Genomic DNA, 20,996 nt, shown 5'->3' with positions numbered 1-20,996 from the left:
TCCCAGAACAAATTATAGCAATGAGAAATCAAACTAATTGACATTTCTCTTCATATGAAACCACAGGACACCTGAAGGTCTGCCTTGCAAATGTTTCAAAAGCACTTCATGAAAGAAGATGATACAATAGGTAGGTCACTAGTCGAATACCTGCAACAGCTGGTGGGAGCTCCTGCCTTGGCACAGAGTACCAGTGGGGTCCTGGGTGGGAAACTTGGCCTCCTCGTCCCTCTACTTGCTGCCTTCAGGCTGTAGTGCCTTTCTGTCTGTGAGTGCAGCCATGGGGAACACACTAAGGACTGCAAGATACTCATGAAATGGTGGAGGAAACACCACACAGTGCCAAAAAGCTTTTGTAATACACAGGGCTCCCTGTTGTTGTTTACAGAAGAAAAATATTCCTACCTGCCTGGCACAGATTCAGCTAAGTTTCTACTGACATTACATCTGAGCTTTTCAGATTACAAAATCGACAGGTAGCTCATCTGCTATTTCTCAAAGTAAGCACTGCCAGCTGAATTCTCAGTGCTTCTGTCTCCTCTCTTATTAAGGGTGCTATTTATAGCCCCTCTGGCTGCATTCCACCTGAAGGTCAGATTGTTTACAGGGAGGGAGGATATATTGTGTTTTTTAAATAGAGAACACATATTTTGAGTCATTAAAATAAAACACCAACTCTTTTCCCTGCACAAGATAATGGAGAGACCTTATTCTTTACTCACAACAGAGACCTGGCTGCATATTCGAAGCATTCCAGAGAGCAGAGATGGGTAAAAAATTGGGAAAGTACAGTAAGGGTTTTCACATGCATGCAGGAAAGTAAAGAACATCCAGCTAATAAACACAAATAAATACAGATGAATGCAATGGCATTTCTGTCTATTGAATATTTAACCCTGGTTTTATGTTTGTTTTTCTTGCAGCAACTGCTGCTCTGCTACTAAACAGCATATGAAGTCCAGCACCGTTTCATACTCTGCAGGCATGGTATGGCTCCCATTATTTATTTTCCAGTCACAGAATTCTTTACTATTTCCTTCATTAGAAGCAGGATTGGGTCAAAAGTTTTTGGGCTCTACAAACCCAAACAGAAAAGGAAAATGGAAGATACTGTATAAAAGTAAAATGTTGGTTTAAGTAGATATATTATGTATTGTATCTATTTTTTTCCTCCAACTTCCATGTGTAATACAGAAGTACTTCATGTCCTGGTGAAACAATGGAGTCTCTGAATATGATGTACTATTGTTCTCACCTTTCTTCATTGCTCTTTAGTTCTTCATCTTCTCCTTGCCTCAATATAACAGGGGGGAAAATGTCAGAAAGATAAGAACTGGTCTCTCCATTCAAATGCTTGAAGACATAAATAAAGAAACGAGCCATTCTAGAGCTTTGATGGAGCAGTCCTCTGAAGCATAAAAGCACATGGAACAGGCCGAAATTTACACATGGACCCAGGTAATTCACATCAATCAGCAAAGAGAGCTATTTTTGACAATTAGGTGCCCTAAGAAAGAAATCTTATCCAGTGTATGGTAAAAGAGGGCAGTGTACAGCCAGTGAGCTGATTATAGGCTCAGGCTTAATTGGAGAAATGAGGTCTTCGGCCTCTCCTCTCCTACTAATTCCAGCCACTGCCATGTCACATGTGGTTGCAGCAGTATAGCCTGCCCCTGAAATGCAACCCTTCAGCAGACCTTTAAGTCTGATCTCCTCCTTCCATTACTGAGACTACTGCAACGTTTAGAGCCTAAGGAAAAGGAAAAAAAAAATTAAAAAATTTGTTTACATTTAAGTGATTGAAAAGGGCTGTTTAATATCTACTACCCTGTGAGGGCATCCAGGGGGCTGGGGTTGGAGCAGAGTAGGTACTGCCTGGCTGAGGTCTGCCCAGGCACATGGCAAAGGTGGCAACTCCCTCCAGTACATGAAGGGAACATGTAAGCCTTCTAGTACCTGAAAGAAACCTACAAGAAAGATGGAGAGAGACTTTTTAAAGGGCATGTAGTGACAGGACAAAGGTGAGCAGCTTTAAACTGAAACAGAGTAGGTTTAGACTGGATATTAGGAAGAAATTTTGACTCTGCCAGTGGTTAGGCACAAGTTGCTCTGAGAAGCTCTGGGTGCCCCATTCCTAGAAGCGTTCAAAGCCAGGTTGGATGGGGCTCTGAGCAACCTGGTCTAGTGTAAGGTGTCCCTGCCTATGGCAGGGGGGTTGGAACTGGGTGGTCTTTAGGGTTCCTTCCAACCCAAACCATTCTATGATTCTATGTAAAGAGAACATGCAAACCCCACAGGTGAATTTGCTAATGTGCTGTGAACAACTGGAAGGCTCACGTGGCTCAAGTCAGAGAATGAACTCTGTGGGCCCAGGAGTTAAGGTTGGATGGTGTTTCTTAAAAAATCACTTGAGATAATAGAAAGGCATGGGTTTCAAAGAATTCATCTTATTTCAGACTAAAAAATACTGGAAGCTGCAGGTAGACAAGAAGTTCAAAAAGTGATTAAACTGGGGTCTGCCCAACAGCTCGGTTCACTTTCAGCACAGCACAAGTATCTCTGCTGCCTGCATGGTTAGAACTACCAGAAGAGTCCTGTGTCTTGTTGTTATGATAGACCTGGTCACTAGAAAGAGCTGCCAGATGCCAAGGAGGCTCTGGGAAAAAGACTGGCAGTTTGATGGGTGTTAGGGAGCTAAGGGTCATTATGAAGAGCATACTGGGCTAGAACAATCTTCAGCCTGAACTAATACAGTTTTTCTCCCTCCTTATATTACATTCTTCACTGCAGTACGGGAAGATGGCTCTATCTTACATCTATAAGGGTTGAGATCAGCTACCATGTACTTCCTACATGAAATCATCAAGTTCCAGGTGTCCCAGTATTTGCACATTTGAGTCAGCTGAGGCTGATCTCACTTTCTTCAGCAGTGTTCACCCTGGAGATCAATAGAAAACAGCAACCATACTATGATTATCTACTTAGCTACTTATCCAAGACAGAGCAAAACTGCCTACAGACATGAACACCTCCAGGACCAGGGAGAGATCTGAACCCAGGTATAGTCTGTGTTTCTGTATTGCTTTTGTGTAGCCAGGTTTTGGCAGAGTGGGGGTACAATACAGGTGGCTTCTGTGAAAAGCTGGCAGTGTCCAAGAGAGCCAGTACCAGCTGGGCCCAAAATGGACCCACCAGTGGCCAAGGCTGAGCCCATCAGAGAAGATAATAACACCTCCTTAACATAATAAAAAATTAACATATTTAAGAAGGAAAAAAAGTTATTGCTCAGGTGTAGTTGCACTCACAGAAGAGCAGGGTGACAGTATGTGACAGGAACAGCCCTGCAGACACCAAGGTCAGTGCAGAAGGAGGGGCAGGAGGTGCTCCAGGCACCGTAACTGAGGTTCCCCTGCAGCCCTGATGCAGACCATAGTGAGGCAGCTGTGCACCTGCAACCCATGGAGGACCACAGGGATGCAGAGACCCGCATGCAGCCCATGGAGCAGACCCACACTGGAGCAGGTGGATGCCTGAGAGGAGGCTGTGACCCCATGGGAGTCCTGACCTGGAGCAGGCTCCTGGCAGGGACCTGCAGACCCATGGAGAGGAGCCCATGCTGGAGCAGGTTTCCTGGTAGGACTTGTGACCCTGCAGGGAAACCACACTGGTGCAGGCTGTGCCTGAAGGACTGCACCCTGTGGAAAGGGACCCACACCTGAGTAGTTCCTGAAGAACAGTAGCCCATGGGAAGGGCTCAGGCTGAAGAAATTCATGAAGAACTGTCTCCTACGGGAAGAACCCCACGCTAGAACAGGGAGGACTCCTCTCCCTAAGCAGTGGCAGGAACAGCATGTGATGAACTGACTGTAACCCCCATTCCCTGTCTCCCTGCACTGCTGCAGGGAGGAGGCAGCACCCAGGAAGGGGAGAGAGGTGGGGACAAGGGGTTTTTTTAAGATTTGTTTTACATTTCATTATCCTGCTCTGACTTAAATTGGTAGTAAATTCTAAGTATTTCCCCAAGGCAAATCTGGTTTGCCCATGACAGTACTCAGTGAGTGATCTCTCCCTGTCCTTAATTCAACTCATGAGATTTTTTTTATATTTTCTCTCCACTGTCCAGTTGTGGAAGGGAGTGATAGAGCATTTTTGGGTAGCTGGCATCCCAGTAATTATTGGTAAAGCCTTGGTAATTATTTAAGATGATTTATGCCTAATTTGTTAACTTAATTAATGCCCAGGGCATTTGTGCATAGTTTTCATCATTGCTTTATCGGTTTCTTTAAGCTTGTTGTGGTGGTGGTACACTGCTGTGGATGGCTGTGCTAGCCCTCATACTGGCCAGAGGAAGCCAGATGTTGTTGCTTGACATGGCCGCAGCCAAATTTCAGCAATTTGAAGAAACTTTGTGAAGTAGAGAAGTGAGAGAATTAGGGAAGGGAAACAGATGCTTTCACTGTTCACTGTGTCTGGTTTTGTACTTTCTTGGACAGTGTCAATATTGCCAGCCCCAAGCTCAGAGTTTCAGTTGGGAGCCAAGTCCCAAGAAATTATGACATCAGTTTCAATGTGCTAAAGGATTTAGTTTGGACTTTTTAACACCATCTCTTAAACTGAGCACATGGCTGCTGATTTCTGAGTCTCTGAGTGCACACATGCAATGAAGTGCATTCACCTGTAGAGAAGTTTATTGTGGGGTAAACAAAACTTTTCCCCAAAAACCTTTGTATATTTTTAAACATCAGATGAGGTTCCTGACTAATTCTGTGCAGATAGGTCCTAGGCTGCTAGCAAAGCATTCAGTAATAGCATGAAATTTGTGGTACATCTTTAACAGGTGAAAACATTCTCTGTTCAGTAGGTAAGCTACTTGGCTCCACAAGATTACAAATACTTCAATATATAAACAAAGGGGGGAAAAAACACACAAAACTTCTTTATGATGCAATGTTTCACCAGAGCCCATTTATGTTTCTTTTTTTCTTAAATGCCAACCTGGGAATTTAAGATGAGACTTCATACTGGTGGCTTCCCAGGCGCAAAGACCAGGATATACTCTAGAACAGGCTTGAGGTTTTTTTGTATACAGCTCTTTTCTTACGCTCATGAAGTCTGTGTATGTTACAAGCTGAAAACTAGCAATGTAAATTTCCTAAATGCCTTTAGAAAACCAAGAACTCAGCCACTGCCAAGAGAAACATGACTTCCTAAAACTGGACAGCATTGCTTGGGTTTCCTTTGAAGAAAAAAAAAGGAGGAAAAAATGGTGAGCGAGCCAAATGCTTGAAATATGTAAGACAGAGCAATACAGGAGTTAAGGGGAAGCTGCATAGGAAGCAAAGCAAAGACCAAAATAAAGAGCAGGAATGGCAAACTAAAAATAACAAACAGGAAAGTGTGACACAGCTGCAAGGGCTCTGGTGCATTCTCCCCCAGCATTGTACCTTTTTTTTCAGGAACATACTAATATTGTGTTTGGATTTCAATGGCATTCCAAACCATTATTTGTTCTTCAAAAATAGATGTTTCTCTTGTGAGGAAGAAAGATATTCTCAAGTAACATTCATAGGATTTCAGTTGTTCCAGTTTATCAAAAAACACTTTTGTTAGGCTCAGTGTTTTCAGAGCAGAAAAACTGCATCAATTACGTCATTTCATGAAAAATTAGTCTGTATCTCCTTAGGACAGTGAAGATAAGCTCATGCATAATCAACCGTTGCCCTTAATTTCAGTTGAGTTTTTACTTGACAGCTTTCAAAAGTAGGAAGGGAGCAAGTGCATGATTCTGAGGTACAACCACTTTGGATGCACAGTGGATGGAAGGGGATCAAGGAGGATCAGGAGCATCATGTACTAATAAAGTTAAGGAAATCTCTGTCTTTTTCTTCATCCAAACACAAGTTTGTTTGTTTACACAGAGCATTTGTGGGATCAGGAAGGCAGCTCAGAGGTCTGCCAGGGCTGTGGCCGGATCCTAGTGGGCGCCTGCAGAAAAGCCAGACTCTCCAGGCGTGGGTGCCACAAAACCACCCAGCCATGACTGAGGCACCCAGCGTATGTACAGGGGCCACTGCCAGCTGCTGCAAAGGAGAGAGGAAGGAATACTTCAGTGTTTGGAGGTCATGCTATTTTAACACCTATTTGACTGCTAAACTTACCCATCCTGAAATAATTAAGCCAAGTTGTTGAGTTGTGCGTCATCTCTGGCCACCCAGAAGATAGATAGTGCCACTTTGAATGAGTAAGAAAGCCTGAACACACCAGTTTTTCAGCCCCAGTTTCTGTGGACACTCACAAACCCTGATGAAAACCACATTAAGACGTGCCAAAGTGGGGATCATAGTGTCTGGCAAGTTATCAGTTCAACTTGTAAAATTCCTATTTTTGGCAGACACAAGAACAGGAAATATTTACCAATTTTGCAGGTGTCAGGAAATATTTTCTAAGTGCTGCTGTGACCTGACAGTCCATTTAAATAGATAGCAAACGTGTACAGAGGTGATAATAAATATATTTTAATTTAAAATATGTACTTTGATATGTTTGCTCCAATATCTGTGTCCTAGCAGACCAGAGTGGCAAATTCGTGTTTTTAATCACACTACAGTGATTAAGCAGTGATAAATCTCACAATACTAGTGTGGATGTTTTATACAATGAAAACATACATTAGAGTACATTAAAGATGTTTCTCACTGTTCCTCTCCTTTCAAGCTCCTCCTTTCTCCTGACTTGCCAGCTGCGAATTCAGAGTTTGCTCCTTTATGGTAAATGAAACAGTGTCAAGGAGTCGCAGGCTCTGCTCCAGAGCTAAGTATTCCCTGGCATGGTGATGGCCAGGCCAGCAAGATAAGACAACTTCCAAATCCTTCCTGTACTGGGAATGGCCAAGGAGTTGGTTGTTCTGAGTAGGCAGCTAGGATCCAGCCACCTTGTTTTGGAAATGAAAGTGGTTGGAATGGTGTGGACACAAATCATTCTGGACATGGGCCACCACTCAGCTTCTGCAATTGTGAATGGTCCCAGCAATTTGCTGAAATAGATGCAAATGTTGTGAAACTGTTTCTGTGGATTTGAGAGCAAAAGCATACCTAATCTGCATGCACCATGGCTGTACCATCACCAGCAGGCTTACTCTGTCGTTAATAGATAGACACAATAGACGGTGATGCTTTCAGTTGTTTTTTTTATTGAACAATAATAATATTACACTCTTTAAAACCAACTGACTTACTAGATTTACATTCAAGAACTCATAATGTCATTTATGACACTGATGCAAAATATTAATAATGTATGCAATATTTACTACATTCTTTAAATATTTATCATTAGTCTGCTGGAAGACCATGGGTTTGATCCTGCTCTCACTGAAATAAAGAAAAAAATTACTTTTGATATCAGTAGATTAGAATCAATACACCTGCTTGTAAATAGCCCAAGATAACATTGTTCTGTCTCAGACCCTAACATTCAATACAGGTTAAAATGTGGCATTATGCTAGTTTGAGACTTATGTTTATATGTCTCCGATTATCATGGCACTTTAATCCTGACATTTGCATGTCTACTGCTGTCATTATCCTCTTGTTGCAGATCAGCATGATTCACTCTGCTTTCCCAGGTCAAAGCAACCTGCTTCCACAGATGTTGACTTTGGATCTCTTTAAGGGCATTAGAGCTTCTGTTGTTCATAGTTTTTAAAGTATGCTTTCAGATCCTGAACTAAACTCTGGCTACTGTACTGTGTGTTCCTTCTTTCACTGAAGTCATTGTCAAAGCTCACATGGATTTCAAAGGAAATATTAAAATCAAGCCACACTTCCAATGAGCGTACTCTGTGTTACAAGGCAGCTCCTAAACTCATGGAATCCAGGTTCACTCTGACCCAGCAACATCAATTTTCATTATCTGTGAATCTGGTTGTTTCCAGACATATTAGCAAACTCATCTCAGTGGTGATTTCTGACTTATACGTGTATCCTCCAATTTAGACTGAATGAGGGACTGCCCATTCCTGCAACACTCTAACACATATAAGTTTTGCTCCTGGCTGAAATGGGACCACTTGCTCATGCAATTGATAAATAAAGGACTGGGTACCAAAACTGTAGTCTGTGGCTGCACTATCACTTGCTGAGGGTCCAAGTCTTCCCTACCCGGGATCAAATAAACTCCCTGCGAGTCACATCTGGGCCATAGCTAGCAGTGAAGATGGAAAATATGAAGGTTCCTTTGCTGGCCTCTCACCGCTCTTCCCAAAGAAATGCAGACGTTGCCTTAATGACACCAACTAGCTGGTTTATGGAAACATATATATTTAAATAATGGTAAGCAGCTTGTTTTGTTTCAGATCCCCTTCTACAAATCGGTAGAATTTACCAATCTGCTGTTTCTCTGTACAAAATTTAACGTTAGAAATCCAACTAAATACAATATATGTCTGCAGTGTCTTGCCTAAGTTATTCACAATGTATGAACTGAAATGCTGGGTATTTTCTCACTGAAGAAAGGCATATTTATCTCTGAGGAATTGTCACCAAACTTCCAAAAACTAGAAAATTTTTAACAACTAATGTTGGTTTATTTAATGTACATTGTTGTGCTTCTGTTGTTATTGTTATCAAGATTCAGGGGGTTTCCTTCCATCAGAGGTGTAGTTTATCTGTGTTTCTTTCATGGTGTTCCACACCAATAGTATCACTCACCTAAACTGTCCCCTTCATTCAGTGAGAGCTTTCCCAGCCCCAGGCTGCAAGAGTCAGCCTCTGGCATTATTTAAATGATCATGTTGGGTTTTTAGTATTACTATACATTCAAAAAACCACAATACATTTCTCTGTTCAAATACTTATCAAAACAAATATCAAAAGTCATATACACTGTACAATCTATTTTTAAGTAAACATTTTTTGTCACTAAAAACTGGTCACATTTGACCTTCAGAGATTACATTTTCATACGTTATAGATCTACTTTGTTCTTAAAGTGTGTTGTTGCATATTCAATAATCTGTGAGAAATGCATTCACCTGAAAGTCTTACAAGTGTAAGTAAATATCAGCGAGGATTTAGCCATTTCATTACTGGAGAGCGAATTACTTTCTCTTTAACGAATTCCTCTTTTACAGAATTTCCATCCCCTGATGCCATGTCATTGTCTGAAAAAAACCACAAACATAAAGATGGATTTCATGAATATGAGAGCTTTAAAATATTGTCCTGCAGCAATGTCCCTGGTTTTAGGAATACTTAGGAAAATCCTTAACTGGCAAGTTTGCAAGAAACTCACTAAATTACGTCTGCTTACCTAGCTGTGAAATTTCTACCAAATTAATGCATAAGTCATATCTGCTTTCTAACAGTTTAAGCATAAGGCTGATTATTTGACTTCGGTTTCCAGTTCTGACTGTAACACTCACTCCAGTGTGACACAGGCCCAAGCAACACATCCTCAATAACTACAGCAGCAAATTAAACTTCCCTGCAGCTATTCCCTGACTGAGGCCAGCTGGCATGGAATATCCTGATGCGTGCCACTAAACTCTCTTACTCTCCAAAAATAGGTAAAAGATAGTCCATTTGTCAACTGGAAACAGTCCCTGGCTGAGGCTGATTCCTGAGCTGTGACTGAGGTTGTCTGGCACAGCTAGCTGGCCTGGGACAAAGCGTGCTGTCCACTGCCCTACCGTTTGACCGTGAAAGGAGTCAAATTGCAATGCACAGGACCATGCTCTGACAGCTTTAAGTTTGCTAAGGTATATGCAGGCATAGTGGTCTTTATAAAACACAGGGGTCAGATTAAGTACAGAAATACAGAAGTCTTTACAGCTGTTTTAATTTGCTGAAGATCGCCTAGACACTATAGCTACTTCCAAAGACCACTTTTAAATGAAAGCCTGTTTGACCATCCCATGGAGTACTACTCATAGTGTCCCTGATCTGCTAACAGTGATGGACCTCTGAGGACAGAAATCACAGGGAAACTTTTGCAAGGGTAAAAAACACCATTTGTTTCCAAGAAGTGAGTATCTCATCCCGTCTGGGATAAGTCAAGCAGTTAAACACTGGGGCATCAAAATCTTTGGGACCAAAGGCAAGTGGGGGATTGGACAGGGGAGGAGGAACTGATGAAAATAGACAGTCTGGGAAGATTTGGAATATAAGCTAGATACAGAAAAAAGCAAGCACCCTTATTATTGTGGCACCCTCAGTAATAAATAGAACAAGGAAAGGCAAAAGCGCACAATCACATAGAAAACTACAAAAATACCAAGGCTGATTTATTAGAGGGGTTTTTTTGAGATCATTTTAAATGTGATATAAGCACAAGCTGAAGACATTTGCTACTATCTAACTTTCTCTAAGCAGAGAATGGGAGAAAGATAAATCTTGTGTGAAGACAGCAAATTCCATATAGCTTAATATAACAGGAGAAAATAAAAAATTGCACACCAACTGCAGTTGGAGAAGAAATAAAATCCAAAGACCTTTAGGTGAAACCCTATAAAAGCTCCCAGTAGGCCTAAGATTAAATCTCTGGTTTGATTTTTGTTTTTTTTTTTGCTTCTAAACATTTGTATTTATTTTGGTTTGGTTTTAAATTTAGAGTAAACATCATTCAGACAAATATACCTCAGGTGGGAAAAAAGTGGAAAATTTTTAATCCCACCTCTAAAAACTTCAGTGATCTTTCCTTGGTGCATCAAAAACACTCCAGTTTCTCACACTCCTTTTTTTTCTTCTTTTACTTTTAATTCTGGACAGACCTATTACAAGCTACAGACATAAATGTAAAGGGAAGAGCTTCTTCCAGAGATACTGTGACAAATGACTACAATAAAATGTTTAATAAAACAGTTCTCTGACAACTGAAAACTTATAAGGCTCTGTCCTCATGGGGGAAAAAAAGTGTTGTTTTTACTATGTATTAGCTAATAGTAGTAAATAGTAGTGAAATAGTAGCAATGTGGCAAAATCCTGAATTGACTGATGCAAACCCTAGCACAGCCTCCCTTTGCACAGGTGATGTACTGCTAGCACATGCAACAAAGTATTTCAAAATATGTTTACCATGTGTCACAGCTCACCTAATTCCTTGCCACATGTTAAGGGAGCTGCCAATAAGAAAAATAAACCTACCTTGTGCTGTTACTTGTTTGCACAGCTCCACCAAAGTACCCATCACTCGCACACAGAGTGGTAGCAGATCATGTGCAAGGTGTTTTCTGCTAAAATCAACTGTCCTGGAAGGTCTTACCTGTGTGTGAAGATATTTTTCGTCGATTTGGAGGCTTTGAAGCAGACAGTTGAAAAAACGGGAACTTCAAACACTTCCCTGTTACTCTGTCACAGATGCCAGAGGGACAATTGCAGGTTTTCCTGCATTCCATTCCATAGGTACCATAAGGACACTCTGGAAAAAAAGATATTGCAAAGCAGTTCTCAGTGATCCAACTCAGCTGCTGTCTGAATAGCTGGTCTGCTTGAAAGTGGAAAACCTTTGAGTGGAGGTCAGCTAAACCTTAGCTACAGGACTTCAGCATGCTGACTGGTTTTTACAAGTATTTTCCAGTATTAACAAAACTTGACACACATTACATACATCATTTCATTTCCTGTAACTTATTTACAGTGTGCCACTGGTAATCCTTCTCTGAAACACTCTTAGATTTAAATGCACTCTTAGATTAAATTGCCTTAGTTAAAGGCAAAATGAGTATGTAAGTACGCAATCACAGAAGACTTAGTTAAAGGACTAGCAATGAATTCAGAAAAGAAGATGACTCCAGAAATTCCTGGAATTCACTATGTGATTCACTATGGTATTTTCTGACTTCATGACTGTTGTGACTTAGATCTGCAATCTGATGCTGGTGCAGGGCTGCTGTGGCCAGGGCCAGCAGTCTGGGTGGAGGATGCAGCCCGACCTTGAGGAGCTATCCAGCAACTCACCCTCTGCCTGGAGAGGCTACTGGCTCCTGGGGAGTAGCCTCCCACCCAACACCTTTTCACACAGCAGAGTTTTGTCTTCCCGTGGCAGACAGCTCACCCGCATCTCCAGCCTAAAGAGTGAGTATGCCCTGAAGGGATCTCTGGCACTAAGGCAACTCCCTGGTTGTACTGGATCTGGTCACATAATGCCCCAATTCAAACCTCATATTCCTGAGCAAGCTCGTGGAGGAGCACCAAAGAGCAGATGTCAGGATGGAACCAAATGCTTTCCAAAGAAAATTAAGTCAGGTACAGGAGATTTGCCCTATCCCTTAGCTGACACACATCACATGCTAAATCATATATCTTCCCAGAGGGTTTAAACTAGGGGCTACAGCCCTTGTCTTCCTCTTGCCTTGCTGTTGAACAGGATACCTTCTCAAAACCATTGCTAAAGAGATGGAGACTGGGAAGATCCATGTATAACATACATTTTCCAAACCCACAAACAGGTGGTCATTCCCAGCAGAGGTTTGAGATATGCCAGGAGAAAGGCCTGTATGTTCAAACTGTCCTTTCCAACCCAGGCTACATGGTCACCTCAAATAGCAAGGTCTGAAGAGTCTCTAATTTACCTCCTAAGGGCAGATGAACGACTATTCAGGGCTGGATCAAGGATCCATCTAGCCCAGACTTCCACAAAACACTTAAGAAAAGTGATTGTAGTAAGCACAAATGATACCTCCCTCCTCATTTTGTCTCTCCTTTTCAGCTATGGCACATCCTGATCCAGTCCTAGTTTCTGTGCATATAGCACCCCAAAAGAGAATTATCTTTTTCAGTTTGTCCAGTCTCCTCTTGAATGAATGCAAACTTTTAGCTTTGCCATAGAGCCTAGGCAAGATGAAAATCAAGCTAGTGCATTATAGCGCAGCCAACATTTTACAATTCTCTGTGTATCAAACGGATATGGTCTTATAAATGAAAAGCCCTAGAAGATCAACCAGTTCCCTGAAAGGCACTACACAGCGAGTCACTCCAGCAAGGAGAATCTTGCAAGGTCTCACCACACTCCCCTTCCTAAGAAGGACACTCTTTGATCTGCTGCTTGTCCACATAAAACAAAAACAAAATCTCACGCAAGTGAAACAGTCCTTGTGTTCACATCCTCCCTGGGAGACAAGCAAAGAGCACACGCTACATGGAGCATCAATCTGCCTGCTGCAGGTGCTCAGCCTGGAGAGATGGGATTCAAAGCTGTGCACAACAGCATAGAAACAAGTCTGAGCCCAAAGCACTTCACTCGGTGTGGAATAATCCTGGTATTGATGAGGCTCTTCAGATTTCATGAAACTGAGATCTGAGTCAATTTTTCTTTTGGAAGGTTTTTGTTCAACAGGATCCTGCTCCTAAATAAATTGCAGATTGCTCCCAGTGGTTTAATGGAAGCAAGGGCACCAAAAAAGTAGTTTGCTCCTGGCAATAATGACATTGCCATTGATAATAATATGATGCACTCTTCTAATAATAAAAATATCCCCAAAAATTGCTCTGGAACATATACAGCCCATTTTAGAAATAAGAAATTGAAGAACACAGAGTTCAGATCATTTTTTCAGAACTTCAAAGTAAATCGGTAACAGGAAGCTAGAGAGAATTTAGCCATCCTGCCTCCGTCAGTTATTACAAACATGGAAGTTATTAAAATGAGTGAGTGACCTGGTATCATAGCTGTAAATGGATATATAAAATAACAGTATCTGGCCCCAGAGAGAGATTGTGCTATCTCAGAGCCGAGATGAAGAAAGAAAAATAATTCAAAATTACATCTATAATATTTAGTGGAAAAAAATATATGGGGAATAGAAGATTTAAACACCAATTTACAATTCTAAGTCAACATATTGCTTTACAGAAATTAAGGAGAGTTTTTCCACTGACTGGCTGGGAAAAAAACCCAAGCATTTTACTTTGCATTTTCTACAGAGCATCCGAGATTCAGCTATGGGGATTCAGATTTCATGTCCCATAATATTTGTTTTTTCCCAAAGTGTGCTATTGCAAAGAATAACACACTTTGGGAAAAGTGTTTTATATTCCTCCTATAAGGAAAGTGAAAAGTACGCACTAATTCAAAAGAATTGTTAATAGAATTATAGGCAGTATCTTCCACTGTGGTAGTTTTTAATAAACTGAAGATCAGTCAATTATCTCAGTGAAATACTCCTCTGGTGAGTGCACCAAAGATACAATCTTTATATGTAAGTTCTACTCGTTTGCAATAAAAGTGCTATATTGGGTTTCACACTGTGTGCAACCATGCACACAAGTTTTTTTTAAATAAGGTAAATAAGTGTGTGCTGTATGTGAATCAGCCTGGGTGTTTTTTGCAGTGTCTGGTCCTAAGTCATTACTTTTACTGAGTCTATTAATACTCCTGATATATAACTATCTATTCAAGATATTCCCACTTTTAAGGAAGTTATTCTAAGGCTTATCTGTATTTACTTACTGAAGTGGTACACAAACAGGAAAATCTACTGCATTCATGCTTTGCAAACTCCTTTTTAAGAAGCTTATTTTTTAAGATATTAATTCTACTTCTTACAAATATAATACCTTCTCACCTTTTAAAGATTCCCCTGTTTACATGGAGTGAGAATAGCTCCTAAATGAAAAATGCCATTATAGACTCTGACTAAAGAAATCAGCATGCAACATACCTTGTATAAATTGAAAGCAGTGCCTGGCTGCTCATCTCACAGTCAACTTCTGTTCTGTTATTGCCATCTTTCAGGCAGGAGGGTTTCTGTTTGCCTCCCCTGAACACATCCCTAAGATAGCTGAGCATCTCAAAGGTAGAACTAAATTAAACAGAACAAAGTCTCCAGGCATTCAGGCAGTGCTGCTTTCTCCATCCCTCAGACTGAGCACCTGGTTCCTGGGCAGGCAGACGGCAGTGCCAGAGGGAGCATCACTCCCAGGAGTGTGCAGCAGTGACAGGGACCCTGTGACAAGGTTGGACTTGCGGGATTAAAGTCTTAATAATTTATAGAAAGTCACCCACCAAATCAACTGAAAGAACAGGACTAGTGCCTGGGTCTCCCAAGCCCCAGTCAAAAATCTCATCTCCAAGCACACCCTATCTGTATTTCCTCACACACGTTTCCAGGTGTAAACAACATTGTCACATTAATAACCCTGCCCCACTACATGTAACACCTTTTGATGACAGCAGGTATTTCCCTTTTTTCTTGGCTAAGGGCTGAGCTGGAAAAATCCAATTTTAGACTTTTCAAGCAGGAGGCAAACTCTGCATGTATGTTGCTGCCAAATTGCCAAAGCGGGTGCATACAAAGTGAATATCATTACCTTTGCAGATACCAAATTCATCACCAAAGTCATCCTCCTCAGTGTAAAACTGGCACTTCAGCCCAGGACCACACTTGACACCATCCATACCCGAGACTGTACGATAGCAAGTCTCCCCCAGAACAGCTGCACACACTCTGCAGCAGCCACAGTCATCCAGCACTGTTCGCTTACAGCGCACAGTGCTTTTGCACGCGTTACTGTCACAGGGATCGGGGCAATCCACTGCGTATTTCGCGCTCCAAGAAGCTCCAGCATGCACGGGCATCAGGAGGAATGTGAGGAACAGGAAGCCCTTCATGTCTTGCAGGGGTAAAATCTCCATCCCAGAGAGCAGGTCTCAGTGCTCAGCCTGCTGGTGCCTCTTGCTGAGGGAAGCAGCCGTAAAGAATCCAAAGTGGTAGCTGCACACATCAGCCTACAAGTTTATGAGCTTTATACAGTGTGTTGCCCACATGTTGCACCGTCGTCAGCTTCCTCAATCCGGCAGCGCTGCTCCTGCCAGCCTCCCTTGTTTCAGTTTATGAAATCCAGGATGGAGGTTGGATTAGCACTCTGCTGCCATCCAGGAATTGAAAAGGCTGAGCTGATGTAATCTGTTATGTTTAGTTGGTTGTTTTGTATGAGGTCTAAAAACTCTCTCACATCCGTTTCAAATGCTCAAGGACGTCTGCCAAGAGTAAAAAAAAAGTAAAAAAACAATCAGCCCCGAGGAGGTTGCATACCTTCCTGCAGGACAGGGATTGCTCTGACGCTGGGCACACTGCTGACAGGAGAGCTCTGCCTTGCTATCAGAGCTTGTACAGCCAGAAGAAAATCACACTGAGTCATCTTACTGCTGAAAGAATAATCTTTAATAGAATAAATCCTTCCCATATTCTTTTAGGGGATATGGACAGTTATTTTGAGGAATTAAATGAGATCATGTCATTTAATAGCCAAACTCAGATTTTTCAGTAGCTTTTTCTGCCTGCATTTAAATAGTACTTCTTAATCAGTGTTTAAGTGAATTAAACATTTCATCCAAAGATTACTGCCAGAACTGAAAACCGGTCAGAAAAAACCCATCATTTTGTGGGATCTTCCAGAGGAAGTTCAGGAGAATGAGCAATGAGCTGCCCCAACTTCACAAACAAAGGGGAAATCCCCATCCATCATCAGCACTGTCTGCACAGCCTAAACATACATCCAGGGGGCTGATTCTTCTCCCCTTTACACCACTTCTATTCTTACAAACTTTATGGGATGCTCTGATGTTGCTCTTGAATGAAATCAATGTAAATAAACAGAAAACAAATCTCAGTTTCCCCTGTCTCCCCTCTTAGACTTTATTTATCCTGCCAGAGCCTTGACAAGAAACAGCAAACAAGTGGAGTTCAGTGAAACTGATGAGCCACTGGAGAAATGAAAATTTCTGCACTTGAAAAAAAATCTACCGGAAAGGAAAAAAGAAATAAGGCTAGGCATAAATAAACCTCTGAATACCAAAAGTTGTTGCCAGTAAATTTATTGGGAACCAAAGCGAACTTGTCAAAAGATGTCACTTGGGAATCCTGTGTCTCGAGTGGGCTAAGGACACTGCCAGTAGGCTACCAAATAAAATGAAGAACTAGGCTAGAAATACAAGAGAGCAGGGAAGCCTTTTCTTCATGAATGCAAATGTGAATTGATAAATACACAACCAAAATTCTTAATTCTTCTGTCTTGTGAAGAAAATGGAGAAAACCAACATACTGTATGTTATATTTTGGTAAGTTGTTCATACACTTCTGGTGCATGTGGGTGTAAGAAAGAGGGGAGGGAAGGGGGGGGGAGGGGAGGGGGGGGGGAGGGGAGGGGAGGGGAGGGGAGGGGAGGGGAGGGACTGGCCTAGGTGTAAGAACACTTGCAGATATTCATCTTATACTGTACATAATTACTTGGAACATAGTTCTTCTAATCACAGTTGTTGGCAGATGTTTACACGCACAAGCTTGTGCATGGTTTTACATACATTCTTGGACCAATTAATGAATTTAAAATATAAAAAATTAAAATGTTAGGTTGAGGTCACATACAAACCAAGGAAATATTACTGGTAGGTATGAGCTGGCAGCAAATAGCAGTTGTAGACAGCTTCATCTTCAAAATACAAAGCAACTATCCCCTAAGAAGTGAAAGGAGTACTTCAAAGATGGGAATGAGAATTACAGCTAAAACCAGAGGAGGAACACAAGTTTAAGGTTATAATGAGCAGATCAATCAGAAATTTATGTCCTACCACTGACTCCATCACAACTAAAACATGACAAAAGCCTGTTTTAAAAAAACCAGCAGTCCAGTATTTCTTCCACAGTTCTCAGGTCAGCAGAATAATGTGAACCACTGCCCATGTCTGCTGGCATAGCAACAACTAAAGTTGACGTTGATTTCTATTAATAGGTCAGGCTGTAACCTGTGGGACTGAGGAGCCAATGTAAATCCCACTGGGCAGTCCCTCAGCTCACCCTTAAGTTAATTCACACCTGCACTTCAAACTCATGCCTGCTTGCTTGCTCAGAGGAGATAACAGATGATGTGCAGATGTGCAGACCCATCCACACATGTACTTAGACATTTATGCCTGGTAGTAACCACCAGCTGATAAAATCCTACTCTGTAAATATTTATAGGAAATGCTCCTTGTCTAGAACACCAAGCAAGATCCAAAAGGGCTACATTTTACATTTGGGTTTCTCACAGGAAAAATGTCCTAGAGAGATGATAAATAAAAAAATTACACACAGATGTGGTGAGGGAAAGAAATTGTAAAAGGAATCAGCACACTCCCCTAGCAACTAGCCAATATTATTTGGAATAAAATGGAAACTGTATCTTATGCTTGGAGCTAGAAGCCAAAGTAAATTATTACAATGGATTAAAAAATACGCGTAATGGAAGAAAACAATATGAACAGATAGACGTCTGGCTTGCGCATAAGTATCATGGAGACAATAAGGATACTATGATCTTCCACACTGTCCACTGATTAAATAGTGAAATAAATCCAATGTCACTCTCTTTGGTTTTAATATTTCCCTGTTGTTTTACCTGTTGAATCCATTAAGCTTTCCTTTCCAGTGAAAAGCTTAATCTGTAAAACCGTGAGCTAAGGTCTTCCATGAAAATTGATGCAATGGGAATTAATGAAGCTTCCTCAGATATCAACAGCAGAAAATTTGCCACCATTTTTTAACTTGTTGTATAAATATATTTCAAAGGTGGTAAGACCTTCTAGATCAGATCAGAGCTATTTTTTTTTCCAAATTTACAGCATAAATTGTCTTTGTGCCAGCTTACATCATAATTACATCACCATGTATAATGTTTGGCACTCCTTCTAGAAGCAGAAAAGGTTCCATGCTTGGGTTCCATGCTTTACAGGAACCAAACAATCTAATAGCAGTGAGCTGTGTTCCAGCTGAATACTTCTGAGAACCATTTTTCTAGCTCTTTTGTAAATAAACTATTTGTCAAGCAAAAGCAGCCTGTGGGATGGTCTTGTTGATGGTCTTGTATTTATGCCCTCTGAAAAGTCTGACCCCACCTGTTAAAAATACCCATGAAATGGCAAACATCATGTTACATGATTTTTTTGTGCTGATACATGGGCACAGTCTATTGACTAGGTTAATAGGCTTTGTTCATTTTACTCTTTAGACAGAGAAACATTCACCTCCACTCTTCTGAACTTAAGCGTTCTGGCCACTGTTGCTATCCAGTCTTTTGAACGCATGAAGTCGGGATAAGCAGGAAGCACTAATATCTCTTTAAACACAGGTAGATGTTTAATGCATGACCCTTGTTGTTCACTTCCTAAAGACAGTCCCTAAACTAAAAATACGCTACCAAACATTCCTGAACAATCCAACCTTTTCCCAGGCTTCTTTTACAAAAAGCCGTAGGCACAATGCTATATGAGAAGCAAAAATTCAAAGGGAAACACCGAAAGGAAGCTGAGCTGCAAAGTCCAAAATGAAAAGCCAGAAATAGGAAGTAAGAGATAAGAATCAGGAAAGTGAGATAGCGGCAAGGACTCCCCTTTGTATGATTTCTTTTCTTGTATCTTTTCAATGAATTGCTAATTACTCTTTGTTTCAGCTGTAACATAGCAACTCAACTTCACTCTGGTAAAAATAGATGCTTTGGGACATTTCCTACTTGCTGAAGGCAAGAAATGTTTACATGCTTTCTCCAGGCAGACCAGGTGCTCTGCAGAGAGCTGGGTAGGCACAAACTGCAGGAGCTACTAAGAAATGACTGGATATGGAGGTTACCTGTAGAGAGCCTCAGGAATAAGAGCCACAGCTTCTTTGGAGTACACCAAAAATATACTTGCCCATATGTCCGTGTGCAAATACATGGTATATCCAACCTGGCAGCTGCTAGCCAAACCTACTGCACATGATTTCTTCTCTGAGTTTGCCATTGAAATGGAGCTGGGCCCTGTCTGTGCTACTTACAGAGCCCATGTGGCACTGTCCTGTTCCTCCATGGGCTCCGGTCATGGCTGGCTGATTGCAGGACCTCTGCCCTATGTCACCTCTTCACAGAACAGGTATTCCCAGTGATTTTACAATCACCATAATAATCTGCATCACAGAAATTACTGACTTTCTATCAATTCAGTCATGAATCAAGTAAAATAGTTCTTCTGTGCTTGGAAAAGGTGTTCAAGAGGCAAAAAAATCACAGAGTGGTGTAGAAGTTCTACTACATGGCAGCAAGGATCAATTTTTTCCATGGTGGGCAAGTCTGAGTTTGTCACTCACAATATATAGGTAGTTGATTTAAATGGAAAAACATGATAAAAAAATATGTTGTGACTCTGTTATGCTGAAAACTTTTTTTAATACTTTCTAGTCATCTACATTTCCAGAGGAGGAAAGATGTTCAGTGCCCAAGACCTCCAAGATCTAGGGAATTTCTGAACAGTACAAGAAAGTCACATACCTTTTCTATACTTCAGAAAATTTGTTTGTCTGAATACAATGACTGATTACTCGCAACCCAAAATTCTGCCTTCACACACACCCATCTTACCAATAGTTTTGTCAGGAGCTGTTTCTCTTGTGACACTTCTTGCTTCTAGAAATCTAAATCACCCCAGGTAAGTCATATGTGCACCTAGGGAGAAATAAAGCCTTTTTGTATAGAAAAACACCTTTTAAGGACTGATCGTCAAATATTCTGTTTCTTTATCAATAAAAAAATAAGATATGAATGATGGTTCTTTGCATGTTCTGCTTAGGTGGTCAGGTGTCCATATGATAAACAGTTTTAATACTGAGATAATGTGACTATTTACTCCCTCACTGTTTGACATAGTAAATTGATGTAGGAACACACACTCATTTCTCTATCATCAGGAAGCTTCTGCTCTCAGTAGTTCTCTGCAGAACTAGAATAAAATACAGTAGACTTGAAAAAGCGTTTTCATCAGTTTTTTCAGGACATGAACAGTAACTCAACAGTCAATAAAATTACAAATACCATATGGATTTTTTCCTTTCTCTATGGAATCCAAATGGTAATTGTACTCCGACTCTACCAGTCCCTGATAACTAAGCCAAATTCCCATTGAAGTAATGTTTGTTCTTGGTACCTGTGCAGAATCTCAAAGTGCACAGTTTGATTTTCAATTCCTAGGTAGAGATATTAGAATCAGGTATT

At 41.1% G+C, this 20,996-nt stretch overlaps 1 protein-coding gene across 1 annotated transcript; it reads right to left on the bottom strand.

The window, feature by feature from the left end:
* Window positions 1-8,982: 8,982 nt before the first annotated feature.
* Window positions 8,983-20,439, bottom strand: ESM1 (endothelial cell specific molecule 1). Its single transcript, XM_032097366.1, has 4 exons — window positions 20,367-20,439; window positions 15,306-15,975; window positions 11,260-11,415; window positions 8,983-9,160 (listed from the first exon to the last, which is right to left on the bottom strand). Exons 2-4 carry the CDS (start codon window positions 15,628-15,630, stop codon window positions 9,060-9,062), a joined length of 582 nt encoding a protein of 193 aa, XP_031953257.1. The 5' UTR covers window positions 15,631-15,975; window positions 20,367-20,439; the 3' UTR covers window positions 8,983-9,059.
* Between the last annotated feature and the right edge of the window lie 557 nt (window positions 20,440-20,996).

Source organism: Corvus moneduloides, chromosome Z, assembly GCF_009650955.1.
Source record: "Corvus moneduloides isolate bCorMon1 chromosome Z, bCorMon1.pri, whole genome shotgun sequence".
Classification (NCBI taxonomy): Eukaryota; Metazoa; Chordata; class Aves; order Passeriformes; family Corvidae; genus Corvus; species Corvus moneduloides.
This window is presented reverse-complemented; position numbering and strand designations above follow the sequence as displayed.

Excerpts from the sequence above, each read along its gene's own strand:
- ESM1 (XM_032097366.1), bottom strand. The coding sequence starts at position 15,630 with ATGGAGATTTTACCCCTGCAAGACATGAAGGGCTTCCTGTTCCTCACA. Across the intron at positions 11,416-15,305 it reads TGAATTTGGTATCTGCAAAG|AGTGTCCTTATGGTACCTAT; the intron begins GTAATGATATTC and ends CTTTTTTTCCAG. Across the intron at positions 9,161-11,259 it reads AAAAATATCTTCACACACAG|ACAATGACATGGCATCAGGG; the intron begins GTAAGACCTTCC and ends GGTTTTTTTCAG.